General features: G+C 40.3%; 2 protein-coding genes across 7 annotated transcripts in view; one reads left to right on the forward strand and one right to left on the reverse strand.

Annotated features, from left to right (window-relative positions):
* The window catches only part of CNOT7 (CCR4-NOT transcription complex subunit 7), a 20,613-nt gene extending 17,561 nt beyond the window's left edge, over positions 1 to 3,052 (reverse strand). For 2 of the 6 annotated variants that reach the window (XM_074588167.1, XM_074588170.1), the window contains exons 1-3: positions 2,760 to 2,905; positions 1,862 to 2,066; positions 1,362 to 1,555 (exon numbers count right to left, since the gene is read on the reverse strand). In XM_074588167.1, coding sequence (XP_074444268.1) covers positions 1,362 to 1,555; positions 1,862 to 1,978 — 311 coding nt within the window. In that variant the 5' untranslated portion in view covers positions 1,979 to 2,066; positions 2,760 to 2,905. Of the gene's footprint in view, positions 1 to 1,361; positions 1,556 to 1,861; positions 2,067 to 2,288; positions 2,546 to 2,759; positions 2,906 to 2,946 lie in introns of those variants that run through there. The other 4 variants (XM_074588168.1, XM_074588169.1, XM_074588171.1 and 1 more) reach the window with 4 other exon arrangements.
* VPS37A (VPS37A subunit of ESCRT-I) lies at positions 3,041 to 20,224 on the forward strand. The gene is made up of 12 exons (XM_074588166.1): positions 3,041 to 3,175; positions 6,825 to 6,899; positions 7,772 to 7,886; positions 8,782 to 8,882; positions 9,707 to 9,923; positions 11,606 to 11,676; positions 12,746 to 12,873; positions 12,962 to 13,020; positions 13,113 to 13,181; positions 15,115 to 15,258; positions 15,981 to 16,061; positions 16,304 to 20,224. The coding sequence occupies exons 1-11, from the start codon at positions 3,072 to 3,074 to the stop codon at positions 16,059 to 16,061; spliced, it is 1,164 nt and encodes a 387-aa protein (XP_074444267.1). The 5' UTR covers positions 3,041 to 3,071; the 3' UTR covers positions 16,304 to 20,224.
* The last annotated feature ends 347 nt before the right edge of the window (positions 20,225 to 20,571 follow it).

The raw sequence follows: 20,571 nt of genomic DNA on the forward strand, positions 1-20,571 counted from the left end.
ATAGATAACTTCCACCCAGCATTTATACGGCCAGGTAAGTTTAGAGATACCAAAATATCAAATCTGCACTTGCTTTTCTTTCAAGGTGTGCTTCAAACAAAACTAAAAAGAGCATGTCATTCCTCAGACCAAACTGATCTGTGACAAGCCACAGCACTGCTTGTTTAGAGAAGTAGAAAGATCAAGAAAAAGAGCAGCAGCTTTTTTCCTTTGTAAGAACCCCAATTACTTTGAAAACAAGTCTTTTTATCTGCAGAAAAAAAGGTTTGTTCTCTAAACCTGTGTAGGCTGCAGTTTTAACTCCCGTCTATCAAGCTGTCCAGTGATCAACTTGTAACACAACTGCCAAAAAACCCCAAGCCTTTGACACGTTTCAGTTTGAGAAGCATTTGCACTGATCCTCAACCCATGACAACCTATCAGCCCAATAATGTTTACTTCAGGGGAAAAAAAATAAAAATCAAGATACTAGTAACCTTGTCAACTACCTGCTAAAAACATGATTAGAACTCCACAGGAGTGTCTCATCCTACTGGAAAACTTATAAGTTTATACTTAAAGGTTTATCACTGATAAAAATTACATTCTGAAATAAAGTTCACAATACTATTCCAACAGATAGTAAAAAAAAAAGTCAGCTTGCTTTTTAACCAACACTTCACACAAAATAATCCAGAACAAAAATCTCCACAGCAGTTGTGCTATAGAATCAATAAACCCTTTCAACCTATTATAGAAGAAAATTAAAATACAGTAGCTTAACAGAGTAAGTTGCTTTGAAAACACAAGAAAAGCTACTGGAGTATTAAATTGACATCGTTTTACCTAGAATATTAGCTACAACTTGTTGTGAGCCTTTTAGCAAGAATAACATTATTTTAAGAGCACAGAGCACGCTTGCTTTAGAACTGGCTGATAACATTTGTCACGCTTCTTTTTTAAGTCACTTTGGCAACTTTACATTTTTTTCTCCATGTCAGTATTTTCCATTTAAAAACATGCAAAGAAACAACATGTGACTACTTTTACAACTAGTAAGAGTTAAACTAAGTTAAGGCAGAAGCACTCTGAAATGCTAAGTATGAAAACGCAGAGCTAACACTTGCACTGAGTATAAATGCCTCTTTTTAAAACATCTGTTGAAATGGCTTAGTATTTTCAACCAAATTACCAACAGTAAGACAGACTGCACAGAAACAAGGGAAGAAAGCACGTGTCTGGCTGACAAAAGTTTTCCTCACATCAAGTGTCTATGGTATTCCAATCATATAGATAAAGAGTTGCTATGGCTTTCACAACCTATTATACATTTTCAGTAAGTCAGAAACATACATTCAACAGCACAGACATTTAACACTTACGTTAAATTAAATTTAAAATTAAATTGCCAAGTTGAAGTTCCTGGAGGGTATTCGCCTTGCTCATTCATAAACGTCAGTCCTAGTTGAATTATTTTTAGCAAGTCTACATTGCAGCGTAATAATTGGTACTGATAGTCTGCATTGCTTCTGAATTCTCCAATAGGCCTTGCAACTACTCCTGGAAACTCTGTATCCTGTAAGAACAGAATTAAAAGATCAACAAAAGACATCCATAAAAATTTGCATTGCTCATTTTTAATAAAACATATTTCAAGTGTCTAACAGTTTCAGAGCTGAAGAGTACTGTGTGTAAATTTAGCTTTTAAAAAGGTAATAGATTAGGATCCTAACGTTCATACAGCATTAATTCAACATTAAGAATCCATTACTGTTTCAACGAAAACGGATGAAAATTTTTACAGCTTTAATTTACTAACATGAAATGAAGACATCAGGCTTTTTGCAGTAATCTGCTAGATAAACATCAAGTGCCCACTCACCATAGCTACATAGTTATACTTCCGTATAACTTGACGGATTTTCTTCATCTCTTCATCCAAGTTACAAGCCCAAACTTCACAGATTCTTTGGCTATGGTCTACGGTAGCTGCTGGCATAGTGGGGGGCTTTAGTAACCAGACATCAAAAGTTGCACTTGACTGAGGATCAGTTTCATAAAGAGGACTTTATTTATTTTTTTTTAACCTAAGAGACAAAGAAAAGAAAGGATCAAAGTGTTAAGGTTTTGTTTTTTATTTATCTGAAAAAAAAAAAACCAAACCCCAAAATGCTTGAATGCCAGGATCAAGCTTTATTCTTCAGAATTTCCTAAGAGCAGCCCAACACGGCCTCCAAAAACATATGAATTTCAGCTGTGGAAGTTCAGATTATCTGTAACTAAACCCTAAGATTTTATTAATTACTGACTTTATTTCTTGCACAAAGCCAAGCACACCGGCAAGAGGCACCAGCTGAACAGCCAACAGAGACACCTGAGCCCACGAGCCTTATTCCCCACCGGGTTAGACGAGCACGTTCCCGCGGATCGGCCCCACGGCTGCCTGCAGCCCCAGACCAAGCGGGCGAGGCGACCCGGGGACGCGGCAGCGGGCAGACAGCCGCCCAGGCAGGCGGCCTCCCCGGGACGGACACCTTCTTCCCGCCCGCACGGCCCGCGCTATGCCGGCCAGCGGCGTGAGCGGTCACCGAGACGCGGACCCGCAGCCCGGGCCGGCCCACAAGGCCCGAAGCGCTCCGAGGAGCCCGCCAAAACACCGCCCGCCCCCGACGGGCCCTCACGGCCGCCGGTAAGGCCGCGGGGCCTCGGCAAGACGGAGGGGAGGGGGGCACCGGGCCGCCCTCGGCTCTCTCTCCCCACCCCCGCGGCCCCTCACTCACGCTGCGGGCCGGGCCAGGCCGGGCCGCGGCGGGTCTGGCGAGGCCCCGCGGCGGCCCCCGACGCCCCTCGGAGCCGCCCGTCGCCGCGCAAAACGCCGGAAGCGCAACCCCCGCCGCACAAAGCCATTACATCATCGCGCCGCGACGGCGCCTTGCCCCTCGCCCCCCCCCCACCTGCGCCAATCACCTCCTTCCCCCGCGACGTCACGCGCGCGCCGCGGTGACGCAGCTGCCGGGAGGTGGGGAAGGCGGCGGGGCGGGAGGAGGCCGGGCCGGGCCGCGGTGCCGCCGCCGCCGCCGGGAGGAGGGAGGATGAACTGGCTGTTCCCCCTCGCCAAGGGCGGCGGCTCGGCCCTCACCAGTCTCCAGCAGCAGAAGCAGCGGCAGATCGAGTCCCTGCGCGGCGCCCACGCGTCGTGAGTGGCGGCGGCCGGGCTGAGGGTGGGGGGACGGGGGGGAGCGGCCTGTGCCGGGGCCTGTGGGGCCGCGCCGCGGGAGGGCATCGTGTGTCCCCACATAGGGACGGGGGCTCGGTCTCGGCATCCGCCGGTGAGGCTCGGCTGGGTCCCGCCGGCTCGCGGGGGGGTGAGGAGCGGGGAGCAGGCCGGACAAAGGCGGGGGGGGGATGGAATCATCAGCTGAGTGATTTAATGGGGTTTAAAGTCTGCAAAGAGAGACGGGTGGCGTGTGTTGGAATAAAGAAAGGCCTCCTTCTGGAAACAGGAAGCGTCGTTCTTTAGAAGTTAAGAATAAAACATAAGGTATAAAGGAGCTGTGTGTCGCAGGGGTCTTGTCAGCAGTGGCGTAGCAGCCCTGCTGGCTCTGCAGCCTCTTTATCTGCTATACAGAGCTGACTTGCTAATAACTGACTGTTCCTTGGTAACTTGTTTTATGTAGGCGCTCACCAGAGGCAAGTGTTTTGTTTTCTTTTCCTGTTCAACAGCCACACTTTTACAGCAAAACATCTTCCCTTATCTCGAGGTACTCTAGCTTGTCAGTATGCTGATCCGTTTTGCCTAAATTTTAATCTTTTGAAGGTGTTCATCTTTTAAAAGGAGAGCTACACTCCATATATTTCATGTTATATTTTCTGTGAATGTGTAAGCATTCCTTCTCCTGTCTGTTGAGGCAGAATGATAGAAATCTCCAAAAGTGATCCAGAAAAAGAAAAGATAATATTTTCTGTTATGTCAGACTTGAGAGCAGGAGCGAAAGAGAAACTGATTGTATTTCCAAGTTTCATAATTGCACTTCATTCGCTATCCTAATATTTGTGAATTATCACGCAGGAAACATAAGTAAGGCAGTATTGCTAGGTATTGTTGCTTGCTTAAGCTTGAATCTGTTCAGACCAATTTTGAAAATATTTTTGAAAGGCGTCTCACATTTCTAAGAAGCTGTCTCTGTGGGTACGCAGCAGCTTACCTAACTTGAAGCTTTTGTTGGGCTGGCCTTACTTAGCCTTTTATTTCTACCCTTTTTCCCCTACTACGGAGTCCTCAAAAAGGCAATTAGTTTTTGTCAAAGTCAGCTTGCTGAACTGGTTTACTGCCTGTTTGTGCAGGCACCAGTTTGAGCATAGCAAGCATACACAGAGACGGAATGCAGCCAGGAATGGAGTTGACGGTAGGGAGATGGTAGCTGCTCAGATGTCACTTTACAGCCTTGTAAACTAGCCTACCTGGTCTCTGTTGACGATAGGCGTAAAAAACAAAAAATTGGGCAAGTGGGAGAGTAAATTCTGGCAAAGCATACAGTTTTCGTAAGAAATACTTATTACAGAATAAATCTGAGTAATAGTGCCTCATATTCTGTGCTTTTAAAAAGGTCTGTGTACTTGTGCAAGTTTTGAAAAGTGCAAAGGCTTTTTTGGGTGGGACTGATGTGCTTGCTTAAGGACTCCATAGAAGTGCAGCTCTATAGGATAGGAGTATGCATTAAGCATCCCAACAGCATTGTTTCGTAAGCAATGATTAAATAAATGTCATTCTAGTGGTTGTTTTGTCTGATAAGTACGTTTCGTTATTCATTTATGTGTATCCCAGATGCTCCTCACTGAAATGCTCAAAATAAAATTCTGAGCATGGTGTAGTTACCTAAGTTAGGTAAGTTTGGTTTCTGTTGTCTTAGGCTGTAAAAGCACAGGTATGTGTGATCTTAATTTCATTAAAGTAGCTAATCTTCCTTTTCAGGATACCTCATGGCTTAGGAGCTTAAAATCAAGTTTTTGTGTTTAAATACCAATTTTCTTATATTTGCTGTTGTTCTAGCTAAAGTTAAGAATGTGCCATTTTCCCAGTGTACCCATTCCCACCTGGGGAAGTGACAACTAAGTTTATCAGTTTGAAGTTTCGCCTAAAGGAAGTTGTAACAGTTTGGACAGCTCAATGAGATTATGGATTTCTCATTTTTCTCTCCCTGTTCTGTTCTTCCTCCTCAGTTCCTAGGTTGTGCACGTGAGTGGAGCATAATTATATGCCCTTCTCACAAGGATTTTGTAGCAGGCTATTAAAATGCATGGCAGATGATTACAGGGCAGGAATGTGCACGAGAGATTCCAGGGAGATGCCTTCAGTTAAGAATGAGGAGGTGGTGATTTCAGTGTGTGGTGTGTCACAGTAGAGCCCTAAACTCTGATTTGAATTCTGTGCTGAAGATATCCGATAGTTTCTTCAAACAGCATGTGATTTCACAGGTAAAGAGCAGATACTGAGCTGTCTGTGAGAGGAATAAGGTCGGACTGTGGAAAGCAAGGTGCATAGCTGGGTTTGTGTCTTACTCCATTTATTCCCGAAGCTCTGAAAACTTGAGTTTTAAATTCTATGTGCAAATAATGCTTTGCAGGGATATAAAACACTCCTAGCGCTACACTTAATGCACATTTGCAGATAATGTGTTTTGGGTTTTTTAGTGAAGTAATGGTATGGAGTGTGCCTGGCGGTGGATGGAGGGGCATTTCTGAAGTTGGGGGCAAAGAGGCTTTCTGGGAAAACCCAGATGCCTTATTCCCAACTGGAGCTGTGTTCCGTCCTTTATAAGGGAGCCTTAGAGAGGTGAGGGAGAAGAATATTATTAACCAGGTGCAGGCAGGAAAAATACATAGAAGAGGAATCGGTCTGCTTTTTAAATTTGTTTTGACTGAGGCATTATAAGATGGAGCTAATTTTCTGCCCTCCCTTCTCTCCCAGTCCCAGTTTAGGTATGTTCATATTGTCCAGAAGTTCTGAGTTAACTCTTCTCTTCCTCCTCCTCTGCATTCCTTGGGAAGCCGTCTTTCAAAGCAGTCTTGCTGTGCATACAAATTGTAGAGTGCTTTGAGTATTGAAATCAGCTTCCTATTAATGCAGCTGATGTAGAGACTTTTCTCGGTAACTTACCTGTTCCAGAAGAAGGAAATTTGGATTCGGTCTTACAGGATTTCATAAGATACGTGTTTTTTCACTCAATGCTTTCATGGAGGTCTGTGTCTTGAGTGTCACAGGATTACAGAGCTTGACATTCCTGCAGGTAGCTATTCTAGAAAATACGTGTGCATAGAAGTTGGTGCACTTGGAAAAAACCTACTATTAAATAGTAAGCTAATCTATTGAGGAAGGCGGCCTAATATAATGTATGTTCTAAATGTTGGTCTGTAGGCAGTGTTGCAGAGCAATACTGGGTTGTGAACCAAGTGTAGTGCCTTGGCAAAGTAAATGTTTTATTAGATAAAATTCAGTATATAAAAAAAGTCACTGATGTGATTCTAAGACTGATGTTTCTTAAATTAAGCCATTAAGTGGAGAAAAATAAGTCGTTTTCAGGTCAGTGAGCAGTTTCTCCTACTGTATTTCCATTGCTTGTGATTGTGTATGAGGTTTAAAAGTTGAATCTACTGTTTTTTGCTTTAATCTTAATATTCAATATAGCATTCTGAAGCGTATTAACTTATTCCAGCATTTTCAAAATTATTCTTACAAGGCTTTCCAAAACTAAACTAAATACAAAGGTCTGAGATTGTGCCTTTTTTTAGACTTTGGGCTCTTATATTGAGCATGAACTGGATGCTAACAGTTTCTTCTTTGACAGCATTGCAGAAATCCAGAAAGATGTGGAATATCGCCTGCCGTTCACTGTAAACAACTTGACAATTAATATTAACATGTAAGTAGAGTCAGGTATCTCTATGCACATCTGAAAAATTAAAATTGTTCTCAAAAAAAGTAGTAACAGAACATAAATGGCTCCCATCTCATAACTAATTTCAGGAACTATGATCTGGATTTGCATTAGTAGTTGTAGTGTTATGATTGAAACTAATTCTGTACAAGATGCAGATGCTTAGCTGAAAGCAAAACTATGTTTTGCTGTGCTCAGCTCCGAAGATACCTGTGTGGTTTTAGTTGAAGTTAAGTAGGAGAAAATGCTTGAGAGTTTCTGGTGACTTTGAATCCCCTACAACTGAAAATAAACTTAATTAGTAATTTACTGATCTGCTGTAACTCCTAACTCTTACCCCAGTGAAGCTTCTGGATCATAAATTAAGTGGTTCATTGTAGCATTCCGTGTGAATTTACTTTGGGGGGTGCTTTTGCTGTGGCAAATGTCGATAGTATTCTATTCACAAGTGGTTTTTATTACTTTAGCCTGATAACTTGCCTGATATTCTTGCAGGTTACACTGCATTGTCTTTGTAGTAATAACATTTGTATTAGAAAATATTCTTGTTACGCTACAGCTTTATCTTTCACTGTGGACATAATTGATTCATTGTGATACTACAGTTTTGCCCAGTAAATGCTCTCTTCAGTTCCATGAAGTCTGGTATTCTAATCTGTCTGGCTTCTAATTTTGTAGCTGAGTAATCCTTTTGTGTGCTTCATTCGCTCTGTATTTCTCCATAACTCTTCTCGTAGAAAATTAAGTTTATGTAATTAATAGTACTACTGTGGGGTTTTTTTTGTGCATAAGAAGCCTTCTTATGCAAACTTTATCATGGGATATAGCTGTAGTAATGGTTATTCTTGTATTTGCAGCTTGCTTCCACCTCAGTTTCCTCAGGAAAAACCAGTCATCAGTGTTTTCCCACCTGTGAGACATCATTTAATGGACAAGCAGGGAGTATATGTGACCAGTCCACTAATCAGTAATGTATGTATAATTTGTAGCTTCACATATATCTACTGTTAATAGCAATTTTAATACATGTCACACTAGATTATTGCTAACACTTCGGGTAAAAAAGACTAGTGCAGATCATACTCCCTCTCGAACTGTATTTTGAAGGGTCTGAAAACAAAAATTCAGTAGCGTTCTGTATACTACTATTTATTCTTTTACTTCTGCCGTTACTGAGTTGAGTATTCCGTATATCTAGAACTGTTTTAAGTTGTGGTGGCTTAGAAAGTTCCTATAGCTTTTCTTGTTAATGCCAGTGGCACACTTCTTATTTCTCTACAGTGTATCCCAAATAAGGGAGAGGGATGCTTTAAGACTGTTTTGTAACACAGTTCTTTCTAACCTAATCCTATTAGAAAGATGTCAAGGTTTTAGCTCTAGTATTCAGGATTTTAATGTGCTGGGATTTTTTTTGTTCTTTTTTTTTCCTCCCCTTTTCTCTGCCAACAGGGATGTGATAGTTTTTTGGGGTGGAGGGGAGGTTATGCCTTTTTCAGAAAGCAATTAATGCTTTTTGTGTCAAATCTTAGTGCACACACCCCTCCCCTTCTCTGATTTCCCAAATGTAACTTGGTAACAAAGGTGGGTTTTTTTTTTTGGTTGGTCATCAGAAGTGTTATACTTGATTGATTCTCTATTGATAATGGAATGTACAAAAGACTTGTAGTTCCTGTTCAGTTCTGGGTGGCTTTATCACTTTATTTGGAGCTTAGGTACACACAGTTTATGTTAGCTGTTATGTCTCTGAAATAGTATCCCGCACTGCCGTGTGGGTATAATAAACAGTGAAGTTCAGCATGTTTTGGAACTATTGGATTTCAGGCATAATTTTTCTTCTGCATTAGGTTTTGTTTTTTGTTTTTACCAGTTTACAATGCACTCAGATCTTGGAAAAATTATTCAAAGTTTACTGGATGAGTTTTGGAAGAATCCTCCAGTTCTGGCTTCTAGCTCAACGTCATTTCCATAGTAAGTATCTATAAACATGATGAATCCAGCTATGCGTATAAACTTACATTTTTTAAAAAGTGATGAAACCGTGTATTAGGAGGGCAGGAACAGGAATATTGTTGTGGATGTGTTGGGAGACATAGATTCACTGCCCGTGCATGATTTCATGTGCAAGGACATGATTGTTTTGCGAAGAAACACCAGATTTCATTTGACTTGCCAAGCGGTTGTGTTTCTAAATATTCTGTTCATAATCTCCCAGGCTTACAGGCAGCTTATGCAACAGAAATGGTACAATTTAAATAATTGTATTAAATACGCAGAAGTGGTCTGAGATATTACAGCTTTATCAGTACAGCTGTGGTTCTCGTGGCTGACAATGATACTGGGCTTAAATGCAGCTGCAGTTGTGAATTTAAAAAAAAAAATCATTCCTGTTGTTTAGAAGTCATTATGTGTGTGTTGCCCAAGCTGTTAAGTGCTGTACTGTAAATAAGAACTAATGTGTGACACAGATGCATTTCTCAGGACTTTTAAATGGAAACAATTTTAATCATAAATTTTTGAGAAGTAGTTTTCTTATAATTAAGAGTGTGAGTGTGTATTTGGCTACTTTACAAGAATATAGTTCAATGGAGTTTTATATTATGTTGCAGTATAAGACATAGAGTAGACTTACTATGTTGGAAGTAACCGAGAACAGAAAACGCAAAGTTTATGGTGATTTAAAAATTCAATCTTATATCTTGCATGTGGTCTAGTAATTATAATTCAAATGATAAGAAATGTGCTGTAAGCAGTTGGTTACTCATGGTTGTGTTTTTTTGTTTGTTTGCTTTTAGCCTTTTCAACAAACCATCTGGAATGCCTCCTTATGCTCCTCAGGGGTTTCCATTTCTTCCTCCGTACCCACCTCAAGAACCAAACAGAACTATGGCAGCCGTGCCCGTTGCTGAATCAGTTTCTTCAAGCTACACTACAGACAAGCCCGCTGCTCCCTCTTACGGCTTGATTGCTGATCTGCCACTGCCCGTTCCGACAGCAGAAGCGGTGCTTCAGGTCTGTGCGCTGAGTTTTGCTGCTTAAGCTGTCAGACGCTGGGTGTAAGTTCCCTCGAGAGCACACAGGGAATTGCCGCAAAACTCAAGGGAGCGGTCTGAGTGACTGCACTTCATGGTTTTCCCAGCACTAGGAAAATGAAACTGTCATTCTGGCTTTGATGAAAAATTTTTTAGAACAAACTTGAAGTCAGAGCAACAAGTTTGTCTTTCTGAGTTTCAGTGAAACTAGTGTTACGCTAAATATCTTTGAATATATTTTTTTTCCTGGAGCTGCACTCCCCCATAGTGCAGCTGTGACTGTTTCTCCAGCCAAGTGAGAAATGAGACCCTTGTCTCTATATGGGATTTCCTGCCCAGAACCTATCAGGTGAGAACGATGTGCAATCTCAAGCCTTTATGTGTGGAGTATTTATTTCTCGTTTTCAAGCTTAAAATAGTTTCTCTTCATGGATCTTCTATGTGTATACTCACAAACTCCTTCTCACTGATGCACTCTGGAAGGGTTTTTTTGAACGTCTTCCAAAAACTTTGTATCTAAATGTTTAGTCTTTCATCAAATCTTGTCTTTAGAAACAAAAACTTTCCTAATCCTGGAAGACACTTTTCTGTCTTTGTAGAATTTAAGATTTCTACGTTCTGTGAAGACAGACATTTTTTTCCTTGTCTAAAACCTTTTTTTCCCAAGGGATTATTATAGAATCACAGAATGTGTTGGGTTGGAAGGGACCTCTAAAGGTCATCTAGTCCAACCCCCCTGCAGTCAGCAGGGACATCTTCAACTAGATCAGGTTGCTCAGAGCCTCATCAAGCCTGGCCTTGAATGTCTCCAGGGATGGGGCCTCCACCACCTCTTCTGGGCAACCTGGGCCAGTGTCTCACCACCCTCGTTGTAAAGAACTGCTTCCCAATGTCTAATCTAAACCTGCCCTGCTCCCGTTTAAAACCATTGCCCCTCGTCCTATCACTACATGCCCTTGCAAACAGCCCCTCCCCAGCTTTCCTGTAGCCCCTTCAGGTACTGGAAGGGGCTCTAAGGTCTCCCTGGAGCCTTCTCTTCTCCAGGCTGAACAGCCCCAATTCTCTCAGCCTGTCCTCACAGCAGAGGTTCTCCATCTCTCTTGTCATCTTCATGGCCTCCTCTGGACCCGCTCCAACAGGTCCATGTCCTTGTGCTGAGGGCTCCAGAGCTGGACACAGTACTCCAGGTGGGGTCTCAGGAGAGCAGAGTAGAGGGGGAAAATCACCTCTCTGGATGTGCTGGCCACATGTCTTTTGATGCAGCCCAGGATGCGATTGGCATTCTGGGCCAATTATAGCTTTAAAAACCACATGAAAGAGATCAAAATGTCAATCTCTGTTCTCACTTCCCTGAGTTATACCTCTCCTGTGTGTTTCCTGGGTCATCCAAGTGTTGTCAAATGGAGAAAATAGCAAGACAGAATTATTTTCCTCCAAAATTGACTCATCTTTTATGACGTGCTACCCCAAACATTCCTGAGTATTTTGTTTCCATTGGTGAGTTGAGACATCTTCTGTTCAGACACTAGTGCTATTGCTTCTTACTGCTTTTCCTGCTTTTCTTGTTGCTGGCAAATACTCATCTCCAATTTTAGATTAATCAGGTTAGGTCAAGAAATTGCTCTTCAAAAATCTACTAAGCATTTCTAAACTTCCATTTAGGTTGCTCAGAATGGATTTACTTACAAGATGCCTGATGTTCCTGATACATTTCCAGAACTCTCAGAATTAAGGTAAAGTTTCAGAAGGTAACAAAACTTTCTGTAGTCATTAAGAGGCAATTACTACTGGTCTGTATCTGATTTTTGTCAAAAGTCTGTATACATCACTGAAAGGTTTTTGTAGAAATTATAAACAGGAGAACTATGACTTACCAAAATTCAGGTAGAGTCAGAAAGTAAGCCAGCCTGGTATTCAAATGTACACCTTGTTTAGGGTTTTCTCAGCAGGATCATTACTTTAGGATTCAACATCAGGAAAAAGAGTATTTATTTTTACTTTTCCTGACTAGTGGTGTCCTGCTGTCTTCTGGGACCTTACCTGGGACTTCATTTCTACTAATACAATAAGTGTGACTTCTGAAGGAGGACAGGGAAATGGGCCTCAGACTGGTTCACCGATTACATTCTGGAGCATGCTGGAAGCTCCATGCTGGAGCAGGGGGGAAGTGTGAGGAGGAAGGAGCAGCAGAGACGGACTGTTACGGAGTGACTGCAGCACCTGCAATTCCCCCCGGCCCCGTGCTGCTTGGGGTAGCGGGGAGGTAGAGGAGTTGGGAATGAAGGAGTGAAGTTGAGCCTGGGGAAAAAGGGGGTGAGATGTTTTAGTTTTTGTCTTTCCAACTCTTACTGTAATTGGCAATAAATTAAATTAAGTTTTCCCAAGTTGAGTGTGTTTTGCCTGTGATCGTAATTGGTAAGTGATCTCCCTCTCTTTATGTTGCCCCACAAGCTTTTGCCCTTTATCCTGTTGAGGAAGGGGACTGAAAGAGCAGCTGTGTGGGTGCCTGGGAGCTGGCCAGGGTCAACCTACTATAGCAGCATTAAAAAAACACTTTTTAGGAAGCGTTCAAGCATTTAAGGCTTGAAATGAGAGATAGTTTTTAACACACTGCTTTTTAAGCTCACTGCTGCAGATAGTAGAGCCCACAGTCCAGGAGAAAGGTGAAAAATAACCTGTGGTCAAGTGTTGTGTATCTGTAAAGTCACAATAAATGCCTCAAACTTTTGACTTTTGGCAGAAATGAGTAATGCAACATGTAATGTTTGCTGTTTTATCTGCTTTCTTTCTGTTTGAATGTAGTCTATCACAGCTGACTGATATGAATGAGCAAGAGGAAGTGTTACTGGAGCAGTTTGTGACTCTACCACAGCTGAAGCAAGTCATTAGTGACAGAGACGAGCTAGTGAAAAGCATCGAAGAGCTGGCAAGTAAGATGTCAAAATATTAGCATCTCTGGCTGTGTTCTGCAAACTGAATCCTTTAAAAAAAAGTAGTAATAGTGACTTTATTTTACAGAAAAAAACTTGTTGCTGGAGCCTAGTCTCGAGGCAAAAAGACAGACAGTGCTGGATAAAGTAAGTGAACAATAACATCTTTTTCAGAAATTTTAGTTGTAATATTCTATTTTTATCAGGGGAAAAAACCTTCTTCTTCTTCTTCCTTCCAGTATGAGCAACTCACACAGATGAAAGCAGCCTTTGAAAAAAAGATGCAAAGACAGCATGAACTTAGTGAGGTATAATCTCTATATTATATTATCCTTTAAGAATACTTCAGTTTTACTGAAGTATTTGATTTGTATTTTTATCCATATTCTTCTGGTCAAACTCTAATTTTATATGAAACAGATTCATATCAAGTATGAAATAAAATGGAATGAAGTACCAACCAGTTTGAAAGCAAAACACTTGCACTACTACTGGGTTTTTTTGGTTGGGTGTTGGTTTTTTTTTAATGCAAAAATAGGAGCATTTAGAGCTGTTTTTAAGTACAATCCTGAGTGAAACTAATTTTAAGAATAGAATGATTTTTAAGGAAGGCTTGGTTAATTAATGGTACCCATTTAACATAACAAGCTTGCAAAACTGTACCAGATTAAAATTATTAAAACCATTGCTTTAGAAACTTAAATTCTGTGATTCGCTAGGTGTGCTTACTTTGGGCAACACGTTATATGTGCTGTTAAACTTTGCACGTACTAAAGCGCAAATAGGGTAAAGTGATTACTTGAGAAAGCTATTTGGGGAAGGAGAATAATTCCTTAGTGTTTCACCAGGATATGCGTTAGAAGATGTAACTTCTCATAAACCAAGTTCTGCACTGAAATCTTCACGATTTGCAAGACTTGTCGCCTGAGAATACAACAGTTCCATCAAACCAGCATGCATAGTACCTGAATTTCAAAATGCCCAAAAAGTAACAAAATATGAAATAACAAGCAAAAAGTTATGTGACAGCAAACAATGATTTCATACGTGATCTAAATGAATTGTTTCCTTACTTGAAAATCCTAGTGCCTCCTTTCTGTGTGATGTAGGTTGGCTTTAAGGTGGGCGAAGGTAGTTGGCATTGAAAAACTTTCTATTTCTTAAGAACAGGACATAATGCCCCACTGCTATATTACCTTTTCTTTTTTCTAAGTTAGATTTGCTTGTCCAATTTAATGATGGTTTGGAGGCTCAGAGCTGGGGAGTTGCTCAGAGCTGGATTTTTGTGCTGGTTTCCCACATGTCCTGGATCTTCATGTGTTGATGTTTACTGTGCGCCATATGGTGCTTCTTGTTATCTCTGCTTCAAAGTTCCAGACAAGTCTTCAGTTATACTGCGTGTGAATTTTAGTCATCTTGTATTAGAGCAAATTCTCCTTATTTTGCACAAGATTAATTTAACAGGAAATTTCGCCTTACATTACAATTTTACAGTACATAAGAAAAATGTTTTTCATGGGGTAGATGAAGGGTAGTCCAAGCATCTAACATCTATAAAGATCTTGAGTTTGCAGTTCTGGTTCTGTACAGATTCCTGCTGAAGACATGAATCACGTCCTGATAAACTGCCCAAACTTACTAGAGGCAAAATAACGAAATTCTATGCAATAAACAGAAGTAAGGTTTGAGGTTTGTAAGAACAGAAGAATGAGTATAGTGGTTTAGATTTGCAGCCTATCTGCTTCTTGAGGAGGTGCTTTTTCCTTTCATGTCTTCCTCGCCACAGCCATTTCAAGGGTATTTAAAAGCTGAACAGTAAGTACTCTTTTACCTTTTTCTACTCCTGATGTTCACTACTGAGTTTCAAAAGTAGACCTTGCTTATTGAGGACACTTGAAATGCTAGTTCTACTCAGAAATCGTGCACTGGAGAACCTGCTGGATTTCCAAGTTGGATGCTTTCTGCAGTGTAGGGTAAAAGTTGAAAAGCTTTATACATTTGTGAGAGTGATTGTGAATCAAGACCTAAACTAGCAACTCTTTTCTCACGTTGAATCCTTTCTAGTTTAAGAAGCTATGCTGTTTCTTGGAGATGAAGCTTCATCTGGTCATTTAGGCTTTTTTGTGATAATAATGCTCTATTCACAATATTGCATATTTATATAGTCATTTATCCTTCTTCCTGGAAATGTAGGTTTTTGATGGAGAGTTTAATATTACATAGGAGCTTTTATTTTCTTAGAGTTGCAGTCCCAGTGCTCTGCAGGCGAGACTTAAAGTAGCTGCTCATGAAGCTGAGGAGGAATCTGATACTATTGCAGAAGACTTCTTGGAAGGCAAAACAGAAATAGATGACTTCCTTAGTAGTTTCATGGAAAAGCGAACGGTATGTAATATACAAAACATTCTCATCTGAAAGATATACAACATGTAGTGATTAAATTTAAGGCTTAGAGTTTGAGCAGTCCTGTAATTCAGAACAGTACTTTAGTAAGCTTCAACAGGAGAGAAATAAACCTGTATCTGGCTTCAGTCTATTTAGAATATAACTGCATTCTGAAGGCACGTATTTTTAAGGTGGGAGCTGCATTAGACTCTAATCCTGCGTTGTTGCAGATATTTTTGTGCCACTTTCTTCTATATCCTGTATGATACAGGGAAGATAGCCACATGGACCGTTTTAAATTTGGTAAATCGACATGGAATGACACGTTGTATTAAGCAACCTTAATGTTTAACTTATGAAACTTCTTACACTAACTATTCTGTTGATGGCTATCACCAAATAAGTAACTGAGGTTCAAAACCCACCGTTCTTGCTCATGCTGTGACAAGAGCAACTTACTGGGTAGCGTACCTTTCTTTAAAGATGCCTAATAAATGCATTTCATAACGTAGGAAACAATTTCTTCTCCTATAAGCAATTATGGATGGAATAATGTTATCAATATAGACAGTTACTCTTCAGCCTGAAGCTGAAGGGTGGTTCACAGGACTTTCCTTTTTTAAAGAGCCTGCAAAATAGCTAAATCATTAAAGAGAAACTGTAGTATGCATTATAAAAAAAATTCCTTTCGGAATTCACCCTTTCTGTGTCTTGCTTTGTAGCTCTGCCACTGTAGACGAGCCAAAGAGGAAAAACTTCAACAGGCAATAGCAATGCACAGCCAATTTCATGCTCCGCTATAGGTAAATGGCTGGTTTAATATTTGTGGCAAACTTTTTTGACTTTTTTGCTTGTTTGTTTTACAATTTACCTCATTGTCACCCACTTACAAATTGCTAATTGCAAATGGATTTGTTACAATGCTTAGTGTGCTAATAATGCTTTCAGTGGAAATCAAGTACGTACCGCATCTGTTGTTAGTTGTATTTACAAAGTAACTTCTGGAGGAGTTAAAATATCTAATTATGGAAATTTGTCTTTACAGACTTCTGCAAACTACACCTGCCAAGAGAACGAGTGAAAAGCCCAATAAAGCACACTTTTTAATAACTATTATTTGCGAATAAGCATTTCATCTTCTATGGCTGTATTTATAGAAGAGATTGTATACAGAGTTGGGGTGGATTTTGTACAAATTAGAATGTCTCTTTATATTCTCATTGTACTCAAGAATCCTTCTATTGCAATCTTTGCACTAATTTCTTGTATTTATTGTTGATAGTTCTTATTATATTTAAGTTCCTGCTGCTATACTCCATTCTTCAGAGATTAAATATCTAAACATGTAATTTTAACTAGCTTTTTACATTTTTATAAGAACATAGTTCATATCTTTTGTATTTTTAACTTAGAAACATAGATTTGGCTTGATCTGTGGAAGAGTTTGAGAGAAGTGGTGACAGGATTTTCGAAACTGACGTTCATAATCTGGGATTGTCAGTGGATTCACAAGCTGTCTTTTCTTGAAGCCAAAATGTTTAAGAACAAGTTTTTTAATTTTAAGTAATAATTCAAAACTAGGTATAGCCTGTATGTGTTTTGGAAAAGTAGACTTGGATTAAGCAAAAGATGTTTTGGAACAAATTATATTGGAATCGAAACAGAATAAATGATCTCTGCCTAGGTTTGATATATTGCTCAGTAGCACTGATGCACTTGCTTTCAGGAGTGGCTTGGTACATACCACTGTAATTAAACACAATTTTCATCTAACAATTTCATTTTCATATTTGTTTTTACTTAAAAATAATCAGGTCACCTCCCAGTTTCTGTTTTATGCAATATGAGTATGTTCATCATGTGAGGAACTCAAAAGCACTTTGAAAAAACTACTTCTGGCGTTCTTGGTGAAGTAGAAGGGTTTTTTTCCTAATTTTAAGGAACAAAGAAACTAATTTGGCTGGAATCGCATAGTGTGTTATGTTAAGACCAGTGATAGAATTTGGAAGGGAGACTTAATTCTGCCCTTCAATCACTTTGGTGAGCTGACTTTTTTTAGGATGGGGATATATGTGGTGCAAATGGATAGGACCAAGTGCAGTATTCTACAGGAGAACAACACAACATGCATGTGTGTTCTCCCTTGCTCTTGCAAAAAGATACGTTTTTTTTTTTAACCTCATCGGTGCATTAGGTTTTCATGGAGGCAGTCAAGTTTCACAAGAACGGAAGGAATTGTACAGTTCTGAGAGATAAATAAGATAAAGCACTGATTAAGTAATGTGTCGGGAATCCTGCTCCTTTCTTGTCAGGAAGCAGTCTGGAGATAAACCTCTTAGCCAAGACGCTGCCTCTGTGTTCCCTAGATGGGGTCACAGAACATCACAGGTTCAAGTCTCAAACTCAAGCACGTCAGTCCAAGCGAGCGCTTTTCTGTATCACTGATCTTCAGTCAGTCCTAAACTCAGTGCTCCTCTGGCAAAATGCAATAAGGTATTTCTTCCAAATTGGAGAAAAGTGAGTAGATTTGGAGTTATGAAAATCATGTAAGAGCAAGAAGTCTGTTCCACAGGCTAGCAAATTTTCAAATGGGGCTTTAGTCTCAGCCCTGGCATGCTTTACAGTATGTGTTGTGTGTCTTAAGCTACGGCCTTTCAGGGTGAGTAAACTCTTCACTGGTATTTGGTGGGATTTTTCTTTGTAAAGCTGGTCCAAATTCTGAGATTAGATGTCCCAAGAAAACAGAACTGTGGTCCAAATCAAAGAAGATACATAGGTGCCTGAAAAAATGAACAGGTTGTAAGTGCCCTGGTTAAGCAATAATTTTAGACTATCTTCTTCCAAAATATCTTTCTACTGACTGTGCATAACATTGCTTCTATATATTGACATAGCACCTCTGCTAATCAGCTAACTAAACCCTAATTAAAAATGAGATCACATAGGTTTCCAAGTGGTTCTGGACTTGGGTCTGAGAGTAGTGTGATTTCTGCAGCTCTGGAGAAGAGTTAGATTGGAGTCATCAGTGTTACCTTCTTGGCAAGCTCCATCTAGTTTTGTGCTGAGTGTAGAAGTAGTTTTGGATCTTTTTCTGAGTATCTAGCTAACAATCCTGAAGATGAGACACACAATTCTGTACAAGGCTGGTTTTTTGTTGTTTTTTTCCCTGTCAGCAGAGAAAGGAACACATGACCAAACACCTTCCTCACCTGCCTCCTCCTGTTGAATGTTATGCGGTGTATTATGGTGCTCCACTGTGACTGAACCATCCAGGTCACCTTCAGGGGATTTGTTTCCCAAACTAGTACAAGTTCTCAACACTTCAGCTTTTCCTCTTATGGTACGTTTCTGAGCAAACTTACAAATTCAGGACCTCTCCATGGAGTCCTTCTGATGACAGTGGAGGAGAGTCTAGAAGAAAACATCACTGTTCAATGCAAGCTCTTGTACAGTGTTTCTTATTCAGAGCTATGAAAATTTAAGGTCTTCTCGTTTCTTCCTTTCCATTCTCTTTCTCTCATCTTGTTCCTATTCCTGTTCCATTGATTTTTTTTTTTATTATTTTTTTTATCCCTCCTGCCCCTCTATTTTTTTAGCCCCTTCTGCAGTCACAAACGCGTCCTCAAGAGAAGCAGCACAGAAGTCCCTGTGTTCAGCAAGGGCGTACTGGGTTAGCTACAGGGACCCTGTCACGTGCAGGAATGGCCAGCCTGTTTCTGGCCTTTAAAGGCCAAGCCAACCTGCTGCTGGTTTGGCTTTTGGGTTGTTGGTTTGGTTTGGTTTTTTTTCTTTTAGTCCTACACTGGTTGTGCCAATGGGAACATTTTTCCTTACAGGTAATCTTCATGCTTGCACCAGAAGACTTAGTAGAACACTGGTAGTGCTCTACCAAAGTTTGGGTTTTTTGGCTTCTAGCATGCTGGTAGTTCACCGTTAAGTGCATTCCTTACCTTATTTTGCCAAAATGTGGCATGTAGGTGTAAATCCAGCTTTAAACAATTCCCTATGAAGTGTAAGAGAATGGCAGCTGCTGTTAGATGCATATTCTAAAATCTGTTGAAATGAGTCAAGAGAATTCTTAAGCAATCTGAAATAACAGGCTACCTACAGTCATCTCTTCCTGGAGGGCCTTGCGCTGTGTCATGCTCGTGCTGCGGTGTGCCACCAAGTGGCAAAGTGAAATAAATGAGCAAGAAATAGAAGAGTAAGGAGGCGGCTTGTCTCTGGTGTTGCAGTAGTTTTGGGGTGGGGTGAGAGTATTGTAACTGCTAATTGAGTCTGGGTTTTGCCTAATTTTAATATCTGATCTTACTACTAAATGGTTTCTGTAGCTGAGTTTAGGGCTCTTGTTCCTCCCTGAGTCAGGTGGCTGCTTAAATCCAGAACTGAATTCTCCATACAGCAATTGTAACTGATGCGATTGCAGACCAGAGAAATTCTAAAATGTAAGTCTGAAATGTGAGTAGGTTGCATTTGAGGTGATCTCGTATATGGCTGGTGGTAATGGTAAGTTCTGCTGGGGCTTAGAGAAGAAAGTTTTCCTGGATTTCGCAGTGTATTTGACATGCTAACCTTTCTGGAAGATGGATTATCAGGTACGCAGAGCTATGCTAACCACCACCACAAGCAAGAGACTATAATAAAGTCATTTCTGAGCAGTATCTAATGACCAGCTCTAGTTCTGTTGTTTGCTCTGTGCATACTCCTGCAGCTTTGCCACTTTGGACCTGGACCAAATGTGGAAGTTGGAAATCTTTCAGTCCTGTTTCTGTCCAAGTTCTTCCTACTCCTTCCAAAGACTACGATATGTCTTTCTAAAAGAGAGATTTAAGACCCTTCAGGTAAAGTTTAAGTTAGTAGGAAACAAAGTTAAGTCAGTTATCACAGCCTTATTGTATACGCTATTCTAAGCAGTAAATGCTGTCATGTGTTAAACTTACAAATAAAGGCTTTGGGATTTATAGTGTATGTTGTAATTGTCTAACTTAAGGATAGAGTCAGGCATTGCAGAACTTTTTGGGTGGATGCAGAATTGTGTTGGAAACAGATGCAGTAAATTACTCAAGGACAAACAATCTTTGCATGTAGTGATTTGAACTTTTCCTGTTTAAGCCTTTCAAAACCGTTAATTCCCGGAGCCACCTTCATTAAAATGGGCTTTGAAAACCCATATTGTGCTTTTGTAAATGCCTTGTTTTGGTCAGATACCTGTAGAGGTTGAATTTATGTGTAGTAATAAGCTACAAAGAAAGCTTGTATATCAATGATAAGGGAATACCTTAACATAAATATGTTTTTTTTATATATATAGAT

This window comes from Larus michahellis, chromosome 5 (genome assembly GCF_964199755.1).
Source record: "Larus michahellis chromosome 5, bLarMic1.1, whole genome shotgun sequence".
Classification (NCBI taxonomy): domain Eukaryota; kingdom Metazoa; phylum Chordata; class Aves; order Charadriiformes; family Laridae; genus Larus; species Larus michahellis.